The sequence below is a fragment of the Falco naumanni genome, chromosome 4 (genome assembly GCF_017639655.2).
Source record: "Falco naumanni isolate bFalNau1 chromosome 4, bFalNau1.pat, whole genome shotgun sequence".
Taxonomy (NCBI): Eukaryota; Metazoa; Chordata; class Aves; order Falconiformes; family Falconidae; genus Falco; species Falco naumanni.
The window spans coordinates 9,740,048-9,752,452 of NC_054057.1; the positions used below are offsets into that span (position 1 = coordinate 9,740,048).

At 40.1% G+C, this 12,405-nt stretch overlaps 1 protein-coding gene across 1 annotated transcript in view; it reads right to left on the reverse strand.

Moving 5' to 3' along the window:
- The window catches only part of PLCL2 (phospholipase C like 2), a 103,835-nt gene that overhangs the window by 9,658 nt on the left and 81,772 nt on the right, over window positions 1–12,405 (reverse strand). The window contains exon 6 of the mRNA XM_040592048.1: window positions 929–1,038. Within this exon, the coding sequence (XP_040447982.1) occupies window positions 929–1,038 (110 nt within the window). The remainder of the gene's footprint in view (window positions 1–928; window positions 1,039–12,405) is intronic.

Genomic DNA, 12,405 nt, shown 5'->3' on the forward strand with positions numbered 1-12,405 from the left:
CCGTACCATATGGCATCACGCTGAGTACATGAACTGGGTGAAGAAGGAGGAAGGGGGGACATTTGGCATTATGGCGTTTGTCTTCCCGAGTAACCGCTGCGCATGATGGAGCTCGGCTTTCCTGGGGATTGGCTGCACACCTGCCTGCCCAAGGGCAGTGGTGAATGAGTTCCTTGTTTTGCTTTGCTTGCGTGCACGGCTTCTGCTTTACCAATTAAACTGCTTCTACCCCAACGCAGGAGTTTTCTCACTTTTACTCTTCTGATCCTCCCCCCCATCCCGCTATGGGGGGAGTGAGTGCGCAGCTGCATGTTGCTTAGTCGCTGGCTGGGGTTAAACCACGACATGCTAAAAGCTTTTTCATGCTTCACCACTTACTGTTGTGTCAAAACATAAGCAAATGCACTTGACAAAATGCAAAGAAAATCTCCAGCTCACAAACACGCAACTTCAATCTGGATTAATAACATAATTTGTATGTACCATTCATCATTGACTGCAGGAGCAATAGCTTCCCTTTTGTTTTTCAATAACTGCATTAACCTTAACACTCTTACTCCCTTTCAAATCACAAAGCAGGGTTTAAACAGTAGCATAGCATCCTCGCAGCCCCAGTTGCTTCACAGAATCAATAGTCATTATTTCAACCCTGTATTCAAGATTACAGCAGATCCTGTTAACGTTAGAAGGTTTCAAGAAGAAAATGTCAGACAAACTAAATTAAACAACCCCCCAACAAAAGAAAAGAAGAAAAATTCACATTGAAAGCCTGCTGTGTTTTCAAGTTATATAAATTAAACTGAATATGGTTACAGAAGTGAATAAATCTAGTTGCACTGTGACACAGAATAATGAAAAGTAACAATATTAGAATGTCAGTTATGAATGGAAAAATACAGTAACTAACCAACAAAGGAAGGTACATTACCTTTAAAATTGTAATGTTCCACGTAAAACTTTCTACTGATTTTTGCAGTTTTCTTTCTTTTAAGCCTTCTCTTGCTCCTATATTGTGCAGGTTTTCATGAAACTCCATCGCTGTGGAGAATAAGAGGAATATAGAATCTATTTTAATGCATTTTTGTGATCACAGAAATAGTGATTTGAAACTAATAAGGAAAAAGGCCAGTGAAATAGTCTGAAGAAATTTTATTCTTCAAGCACAGACGTATCTGATCTAATAATGTGTGACATTATACAACGTGCCAACATATAAAATCTCTCTAAGCCAAAATGCACACCGAGTTACTTCTTGGGTCACTGCCACACAAAGATGGAGCCAAGCAAATATTTACTATATAAAAATTTTCTTTAAGCACACCTGTATTTGTTGCACCATATGTAAAAACCTTTTTGTGAGTCGCTATAGGAGGGAAACAGTAATTTCATGAAATAGTCTATCCCAACAAATTTGTTTTGTTCCTTGCTCTTTTATGCACTGAATTTACATCACAGTTGTCCAGCTAATGGCTTATATGCTGGGGCCAGCCCAGAAAATAACCTTCTCCCCTTACCCCTGACAAGAAAAGGCGTAACTGTGAAGGAGGAGGGCCAAGTAAACCACCAAAGACATTTTACCACTCCTACGTGAACTACTGTGTCCACAAAACCTGTATCCGACAAACTCCAGACCAAAAATTTCTGGCAAAATTCAGATTAGCTTGATCTAAACATTGAGAAGGGTGACCAAAACTTTAGTTTTAACCCAGCACACTGCACAGATATAAGAACAATAATTTGCTTTCCATGCTGCTGTTACAAGTCACATAAAAATAAATTTGAACAGTCTCTTTCCTAGGGGGGAAGTAAAATGTCCTTCCACAGGTACACACATCAACCCAACATGGATTACAGCAACTCTCCTATAGAAGTCATACATTCAATTGTGCTCTCAGGATCTCATTCAGAATAATTTAAAGGGTATTTTGAGGGCAAAAGTTGGCAAGCGGTTTTGACTTACACCTATGAAATTAAAACCAAGTTATACCTTAAGTAGACATTGTAATTTTGACTGTGTTGATTGAGATCTTCTATTTGCCCAGTGAGTATCTGTGCTTCAAAATATACATGTAATTATCATGGAATAAGCATACGAACTTTTGTTGGCTGCCGGTCCTAGAGTAGACTGACTTTTAGGGACATTATGCCACCTGTTCTTCATAATCTCTCTACCCCACACTCACGCCTCATTACAAGAAAGAAATATGACTGAATGTTTTATTTGTATATTCCTTACCTTACTCCCATAAATATATATCTGTACACACTTTTAAAATTGTTCATAAATTCATTTGAAAGACATCATTGTCCTTTTCAGCTTTTCTTACTATTTTCAATTTTACTACAAGGAAAATAAACGACAAGTATTTTCCCTGAATTAAAATATTGTATCATTTTTATTTCAAACACTTCATAGCTCTGCCTCTGCCTTTAGAGTACAGCCTCAAGTAAACCACTCATATTATTTTTCCCCAAAACAGATTTCTAATCAGGTGAGGAATTAGTTTCTTCATCCATCAGTTTCTAAGTATCCATTTCCTGTCCACATCATCCAAAACAATAAACTCCCAATAGGATCATGGGAAAATTATGCACAGATCCATATTTATGACAGAAAGTTCCTAAAGCCACCACGAAAATACACATTTTCTGATCTGTACCATGAATTATGAGACTACACTGCTAAACTTCTGGAGTTCTGTGCCTCATTTCCATCTTTAGAACTGCTCTTCAAATCCGTGGGCATTAGTGATCGATAATAACCTTGGACCGAAGCCAGCCAGAGAGATTAAGAATAACGCCGAGGGTCTGCATGATCGATGTGAAATTGGTGCTTTGCAGATTTCAGATTACTTTTACGTATCCAAAGTCACGAGTACCCTAAACGCAGGCAGCGGTGACCATCTATTGTGCTAGCCAGAAAAGCTCCTTTCTGGCTCACCGACTGCCTTCTGCCGTGAGTCTCTTCCTTCTTTACACTCGTACACGACATTTCTGTCCTGCCAAAGCCACTGCACTCCAGCTAAACACACCTGGCGGTTAGCAGCAAAATCCCACTGCCCCTTTCCAGCAGATGAAACCAAGTCAGGTCATCCTACCAGGCACACGCATGTAAACCCTCAACAAACAAGCACCTCCTGCTTAAATAGCACTAATCACCCCACTATCCTCAACACCGAGAAAACCTCATGAAGTTCTACAAGGCCAAGTGCACGTGCAAGTGCAACCCCCAGTATCAGTACAGGTTGGATGGAAAAAGGATTGAGAGAAGTTCTGGGGAGAAGGACTCGGGGGTGTTGGTGGACTCAACCATGACCCAGCAATGTTCACTTGCAGCCCAGAAAAAACAAATCCTGGGCTGCATCAAAAGAAGGGTGACCAACAGGTCAAGGGAGGTGAATCTCTCCCTCTGCTCCGCTCTTGTGAGACCCCACCTGTAGCGCTGCGTTCAGCCCTTGGGCCCCAGTGTAAGAAGGACATGGACCTTATGGAACAAGTTCAGAGGAGGGTCACAAAGATGAGCAGACTGGAGTCTCTCTCCCATGAAGACAGGCTGAGAGAGTTGGGGTTGTTCAGCCTGGAGAAGAGAAGGCACCGGGGAGACCTTACAGCAGCCTTCCAGTACCTAAAGGGGGCTTATAAGAAAGATGGGGACAGACTTCGTAGTAGGGCCTGCAGTGATAGGACAAGGGCTAACAGTTTTAAACTAAAAGAGGGTAGATTTAGATTAGCTATTAGGAAGAAGTTCTTTACTGTGAGGGTGGCTAGATGCTGGAACAAGTTTCCCAGAGAAGCTGCAGATGCCCCATCCCTGGCAGTGCTCAAGGCCAGCTTGGATGGGGCTTTGAGCAGCCTGGTCTGGTGGAAGGTGTCCTGCCCATGGCAGGGGGGCTGGAACTGGGTGAGTGTCTTTAAAGTCCCTTCCAACCCAAAGCACTCCGTAATTCTATGATCTCTTACATACTGAATAGGCCAACTCCTCATCATCGTGCTAAACTAAAGCTATCCTACTCTAAGCCTAAACATAGAACCAAGTAGATCTGAATTTTATTTCTGTTCCTATTACTAGGTTGCCTGATAAATTGAAATGGATTATTTCACCTCTCAGTTTCAGTTTCTCCACCTGCTTAATGGAATGGAATGAATGGCATTCACTACAGAGTATACGGACAACTTAATTTTAGAGTATGAATGCAGCGCAGTATTTAAATGTTGAATACATATCTCTTGATGAATACATCATCCTCTTCTATGTCCCTGCTTGGTTTTCTTGCATTTTGCCTTGGAACTATTTCATACATTAATAGTGGCAAAGTAATAACACATCAAATTCCAAAATGAAACTGACTAGTTCAAAGATAACAGATAAAAGAGGAAAGAGCTTTTAATTTACAGCTAAACTAACAAAATAAAAAAATATGTCCACATAAACTCATGTAAACATGCCTTTAAGACATGCTTGCAAAGAAAACTGGATGTTAAATGAATTTTCCTAATAAATACAGAGAATCTTCTATCTCCTTTCAAGTAAAAATCCAGCTCTTGCTCTCATTAAGATACAGAAAAGAAATCACTTTTATAACATTTAATTACATCTAATATTATTAGTAATTGTGAGCTGTCCAAGAGTTCTTGGATGATAAACAGACATACTACTAACCTAATTTATCACTCCTAATGTATTTCTCCATAACTGTTTTGACCTGTTTGATCAAAAAAGCAAGTTACTTATGTTTTCCATTTATACTGGCAGATCTTAGAAAGGATATCATCCAACAGTTTCTGAGTGATCATGAAGAGTATATACGATGTATGTTATTCTGTTCAGATGGGATTTCCTGGGTTTTAATTTGAGTCCATTGCACAAATGTATTCAACTATAACAAAGTGATCACTGACAGTTGTCTTGAGTCAAAGCTCGTTATAAAAATTTCTTTCCATTAAAGATTTACATAGAATCACTGAGGTTGGAAGGCGCCTCTGGAGATCGTCTAGTCCAGCCTCCTTGCTCAAAGCAGGCTGAGGTAGAGCAGGTTGCCTAGAACTGGGTCCCACTGGGTGCTGAATAGCACCAAGGATGGAGACTCGGCAACTTCTTCCAGTGTTTGACCAGCCAAGGTCCGTGGCGAGCCCTCTCTGCTCCAGCCTGGAGAATCCCAACTCTCTCAGCCTCTCACACAAAAGATGCTCCACTCCCCTAAATGCTCTTTGTGACCCTACGCTGGACAGTAAGTCCATGCCTTTCCTGTACAGGAAAACCCCAGACTGGACTGAACGCTCCTGTTGAGGCCTCCCCAACGTGGAGCAGAGGGCAAGGGTCACCTCCCTCGGTCTTCCGGCGCTGCACTTCCTTAGCTATGTTCAACTTCTTGCCCACCAGGACACCCGGGTCCTTTTCTCTGAAGCTGCTTTCCAGCCAGTCAGCCTCCGGCCCGTACTGGTGCGTGCAGGGGGTCATTCCTCTCCAGGTACAGGGCCTGGCACTTCCCTTTGCTCAACCCTTTCCATGGGGTTCCTGTCACCCGTGTCTCCACCTGTCAAAGCCCTCTGAGGAGCAGCACAACCATCTGCTCTATCTACCCTCCACCGAGTTTGGTGTGTCCTGCCAACGTGCTGAGGATGCGCTCTGCCCCGTCATCCCGCTGAAGACATTGAAACAGGAGTAGCTCCGGTATCAGCCCCTGGGGCACACCGCTAGTGACTGTCCTCCAGGCAGACTTCATGCTGCTGATCACAATGTTCTGAGCTTGGCTGGGCCGTGACTGCCCGCCTGTGTGGCCTCCACTTACTTCAACAGTTTGTCTGTGAGGACGTCACAAGAGACAGCACTGAAGGTCTCAATGCATTCAAATCAAAGACACCCACTGCTCTGCTCTGCACCGGGCTGTCAGGTTGGTTAGGTCTGATGGCCCCTTGGGAAATCCATGCTGACTTCCCCCAATCATTTTCTCATGTCCTTCACGTGTCTGGAAGTGTGTTAAGAAGTCTGGTCACCCCTGCACCACCACAAGTAAGGGCTAGCTGACAGAAGACGTACAATTTCCTAAGTGCTTGCACAGTAAAGACACTTTCATTTTTCATAATCTAATTCAAGTCCTCCATGTTAAAGACCAGCTTTTCAGCGAAACGTTCAGCCCAACTGTTGCAAATCATGTAAATACACTGAAATAAATGTAACAAAATAGCAATACCATGATTCAACAGCAGGTTCAGTGCTGAGTAACTTTCTTGTTCCCCACTGCTGATTAGATTAGTTCGAGTTTCATGGCTGTCTCAGCTTTCCCCTCTCTCTCCCCCAACCCTGGAATGATTAGATGGCTTTAACACTTCTTCATACCTCCTGGGAATATCTTACCATCCGAGATGCTCCTCTGAAATGTTATATACAATTCTTTCGTCCCATTTTCAATAACTTCAAACAGCATGAGGACAAGTGCTATAAAGCTGCTCAATGCAGTAGGATCCCCACATCACGATGTGAGGAGACTAATAAAAGTTTGCTTGGTTAGTCTAGCAAAAAGAAAACCAAGAGAGGAGTAATTGCTCTCTAGATACACATCAGTCAGGTAAGGCCTTGGACATCAAAGAATCATTTCAGCTAGAGGACAATATTAAGATGAATGTCCATCAGTAAAATTGGAATTTATGTAAAATTTATAACCATTTTGGATGTGGTTCTGTAAGCAGCCTTGAAAAGGAGAAAATTACTCAAATCAAAGACTCATATTCATTTTACAATAGAGCTTGATATGATCAATTTCAAAAACTGTACCTGGAAGCAGACTTCAGGACCTTCCAGTCCTGTGTTTCCTCAACCAGCTGCATAATGACCTCTCTCAACAGTATTGTATGTCAGACCTCAAACCCCCATTAATTTATGCTTAGCATATTCTGATGGAATATTTACGTCTACACCAATCCAAAGTACACACTGATAATACTGCGGGTCAGCACTTAAATTCAGTCAGGCCAAATATATTTTATTTGATTCTTGGCAGAGCATGATTTAAAAGCAAACAGAATACTTTTAAAAAGAGTAGTAAGTAAATAAGAAAAAAGAAATAAACATTAAATATTTTTAAAATGCAAAGGGAAAATACTATACAGCTTTTGATTAGGTTATCACATAATGCAGCTCAATTACTATGTATGCTCATCTTGAATCATTACAAAGTTTTTGTGAATAATTTGCATACACAGATTTGTTCTTTACAAGAAAAAAAAAAACCAAGAAAGCACTTTATATATTAAAATGTTTCCTCTTACACTGTGTAGGTTAATATAGGAAATATATAATATAGGAAAGGAAAGAATTCTAGGAAAAAACTTAAGCTTTAACTACTCATTTCCACGTGTAAGTATTTAATCCGCACATACAACTGCTACATTTGGCCACATCTTTGAAAGCCAGGGGGCATTAATTTTTTACATCATTAAATAAGTTTCTTAATATTTTTATTTCAGATCATATTCCTGAGCATTAAGGTGTTTCAACCTCACAATTTCCTTTTAAAATGAAGTTTATCAGAAAAGTGATTGGGGAAGAAGTCTGGCTTCCAGATAACATCAATAATAATTCAAGTAAGTCATGGTAGAGAAGCAACAGAAGTCACTAAACTTCTAAATTCTCACATATTTTGCTTACAGAACACACAAAGATTTAAAATAAACCTTAATAATTTAATACTTAGAGCACTTCTGTATTATCTAAGTATCACTACTAACTGCAAAAGCTGCGTCTTAACAGGAACAAGGAGCAGATCCACAAGTACTTCCAAGCACCTACGTCCCACTGAAGTCACCCCACAATATTTTACATCAAAACTAGAGAACTTCTTTGCAGATTCTGAGTGTGCTGTGCCTCAGCTTCAGGAAGCTCCAGGTCTGAATTATTTGCATTCCAAATATTTAGATTAATACTTGACGAAATAACGCATTAACTAAATTAGTTGTCCAGTATTTTTTAATTATTTCAACTTGTTTGGCAATGTGCAGTATCTCTGTAGCAAGTGGAAATGTTCCCCAAACACAGCCAGCCATGTACTGCCTCTACTTAGCTGGCTAAAAACACATTTTGGTGCCTGCTGCCCTGTTAATTCTTTAAAAATAGCAATGACAAATTCTATGCCTGAGATAACCTTCTTATCCCAACATCCCAAACGACAATGGCATTGCAGCCTGCTGAAAGCAATCCTCTCTACAAGGACTGTATTAGTATTTAGTCTTCCAGTCCAGACTCATCCAGTTCCATACGCAATCACAGTAATTCAGTTTTCAATGTAAGACACTTCCATGCTGGAAGATCACTTATGACACAAGATGATCGCCAACTTCTTTACGAACCACTGTCAGAAGAGACTCAAAGTAGTTGCAGCATCAAGCTTACACTGTTCTGAAGTTACCAAGAGGACATCTGTGACATCTGGCCTTGATTTAATTAAGACTCAGGTTACTTCCAAGAATTAAGTAACCAGCCCCACCTTCTTCAAACACTTTTAAGAACACTCCTATGTAACATTAACTTTGGGCACCAAAGTCAACAGAAGAAGTATCAAGCTACAAAACACATAAAACACACACACACACCACTTTTTCTGAACCCTCAAAACAGCAGTCCGACAAAATACACAGAAAACCAGGCCCTCAAATATTAAAACGTTTGTTCTGAGAAGAGGACTCATGATACTCCACCCCCAATGTATGGAAAACTTTATTCCACAAGGACAGTCCTCCATTAAGATGGGCTACATTTCTGAATGTAGGTGAAGTTAAGTCACTACCACATATGAGAATGGACCTTAATGCTGTCAATAAAGGGCAGAAACATAGAGCTACAAAGGAGAGGATTTTTTTTCCACAGACTGCCATTTCCGTCTTTTATTTATCAGCCTTGATCCTCAAGAGATCTCGAAGTCTAAGGAAAAAAACCACCCTGATTTTATTGAATGCTTGAAAGCAGCCTTAATAAAGACATTGATTTATGGCACATTATAATTTCTCCCAGTCTTCAGATCCCACTAAGCCCACACCATTCCACTAGCAATAGTAACTACTATCTCTTCTGCTTACACAGGAATGTAATTTCCCCTTTCTTTACTAATCACCTTCTGCACCGGAGAAACTGGGTACCTTTTTCTTAGAAATTGCCTGATTAATACAATTAATTCAAACCCAGAGCCATTTCCCCATCTGTATTTAACTTGGGATTTGTTGTTACTGTTTAAAATATAAAGAAGAGGAATGTGTATCAGAAAACCCATTCAACTTCTCAGCACTTCAGCTTATATAGCATGTCACAAAATCTGTCTTCAACCATACTGATTATAACACCTCTGCTTTTTCTTAACCCCTGTCTATGGATAGGTTGGAACTGTTGGTTAGTCTTAGTCAACAGCTGTTGTACTAGTTATTTTGTCACATGTAGATACAGAAAACGCACAGGGGAATAAACGGACTCCTCGTACTTTCCTACCATTTTGGATTAGACTGTAGTTAGAATAACCATGTAGCCTTTGAGCAGTTCTTAGTACATAAAATGTTTGCTGTATTGGTGCACTATAGTATACTTCTCTATATCTTAAGAGATAGAATTAATCTTGTCTCTTCAGTCATTTTCGCAAGTAGAAGGCAACTGCTAAAAACATGAGCTACAAGCTAACATAACATTGATTTTGTAAATATTTCTGTACTGGGAAAGGCTACTTAAAATCAAGAATTCTATTTGAGCCTCTTACAATGTTATTCTGATTTCCAGCACATAACAAAATTTTTTAGTCTTTGGATCACTGAGGTTGCTGAAAGTTAAACATGTGACTCTAGATGGTCATCACTGATACAATCTGATCTTTTACTGGGCTAGAATTGCACTAACAGTAGGGGGAAAAAAAGACTTCACGTGAAGGGGCAAACCCAGGAGAACAATACAGGTCTGTGTTACTTTAAGTGTTTCCCTAGGAGCAGGAAGTGATATCGTTAAGAACACCTAGAAGTATGGGAGATGTATCCTAGGAATCATCCACCCTTGTGCAAAATAGATCAGACTGCCAAAAAGAACACCACCATCAAAGGTATTATGGTAAGCTATGTACGAGGAGAAAAATATGAAAAATATGGTGTATGACTAGTGTGAATAACAATGGAGAGAGAGTTGAGCACAAAGAAAAAAAAACTTGATCATCTATTCAAACAATGCTACCTAAGTTGATCTAAGTGCAACTCCTCACTCCCTGCCTCCCCTTAGTAGAATGTCGCTTCAAGATTATTCAAGACATAGGAGAGGAACAGGATTACAGGGCCATGGACTATATGCAATGACATATAACCTGAGCTGCTGTGGAGATGTACCTGGAGATTCTTAGTGGAATTATCCGAGGAAGGACAAATAGGAAGGAAATAAGTAAAAAAAAAAAAAAATAATGGAGCAGACAGAGTAAATAGGAAAGAATAAAACAGATTAAAATGATGGACTGAATACAGAAAGAAAGTTAAGACATATAAAGAGAAGGACTTCCCTGAATATGCCCTTTATTGACACCTTTCCTTAACTACTGGAGACAGCCTATCGTGCTAAATAAAGCTTCGAAATTATGTTGTGTGGAGACATATGTGGAGAAAGGAGCTAGAACAATTCGATACCTGGCTTAGAAAATACGTGAACAAGGAGAAAACAGGAAAAAGAAGGTATTTCAGAAGAATGGAGACTGGCTGTGGGGGGCTTCAAAGTGCTGTTTTAGTCACAGCAGATGATGTTTGAGTTTATGTAAAGGTGTTAAGTACTGTACATTGTTTACTTTTAACAGTGAACCTCATGAAAAATATAGTAAAGGACGCAATTCTTAAGATTAAACTGGAAGATCACCATGTCCTACAGATGCAGTCAAACACATTAAATATTGCACAGTTAGAAAGTCCAATGGTAACGGATAAAGCATCATTTCTTCACTCCCTACAGACGAAGCCACAGATTAAATGCAAAGACTTCCTGATGAGAGGCAGTATTTCAGCAGACATGGATTAACAAGTTTTGCTGAACTTGAGCAAACTCTACAGTACCAGACCACGAACACTGCAAATTCCTTTCAAATCGGGGATAACTACAGAAGTGTTGGGAACAACCGATTTAGTCATTCCCTTTCAGTGTTCAAATAAAAACTCAACTGCATGCCTACACACCCAGTTGAAAGTGCTCCTCAGGATCTAATTATATACATTTCTTTTCCTCTATTAACATCATCTAATCTGTACATAACACGTAACACAGAATATGACTTTTTCTGCCTCTTACATGCTTTGTTTTGTTGGATGCCAATTCAAAAACTGACTTAGAATGCAAAATAAAAGGAACAAATAGTAAAAGAAACTGTCACTTTGCTGAAAACCTTCAGCAGCAACAGTGGGGAAATGAGTTACAGCTACTTGAACAAAAATGATTTTATTACTTTAATTCTCAACTACAAGAAATATCTGGAGTGCTTGAACGGCCACCACCCTAACCTTTTTCTGTATGCAGCTCAGACATACCTTTTCCCAATGGATATCGTGCATCTTGTTCATCTTTGACAGCAGCCAGAATGGCTGGGCATTCCCTTTCTTGAAACTGTATCCTGTTTCTGACACTGTTCAAGGACTGCTTTGGAGTACGTGTTAGAAAATATACTCATTTTTTGTCTTTTACTACTTGCATTATTTCATAAACTAAGACCCTGCTGTTCCAGTCACTGTACGGATGGAATAAGTAAGACAGTCCCTGCTCCAACAACTTAGAATCAAAGGACGAGGCAAAAAAGAGGACAGATGGATAAAGAAAGAGTGGGGAGTACAAGGAAGCCATGAAAACTATTTTGGTTAAGGTGGTAGGAGGACATGTGTCAATCTAGCTATATTTGTGGGATAACTTTTAAAAGCAATTCAAAGGAAGTAGCCTGGTGGATGTTTACAGTGAGCCTGTGGGACAACATGACAGAGAGCATGACGACGGCTGACAATCCATCAGGCTGTGCAAACTCTTGCTACCAAATGAGCCAACACAAGGGAAGTGAAAGCAGCTCAGTCCTAACGTACGATGAGCAGCAAGTGCAGAAACGAACACAGGGACAGACATCATCAACATGACAGCCAGGAAAATAACATACATAAAGCAAAACTATAATGGTCAAACTCAGGGAAAAGCACAGTGTAGCTGAGATCCCAGAAGGTAAGAACCTGAACAAGGGTTCTGGCTGCACAGATGACTAGGGAAGGTTACACCTCTAAAATACAGGGAAAAAAAAGTGGTTTGAGTTATGCTGGAACGCATATTTATACATGATACCAGCAATGAGCTGACACTGTTAGAACTGCACAGTGACTTCATCTCCTGAATGGAAACAGAAATCTTACAGACCGTTTCTCAAGTCAAAGCTACTT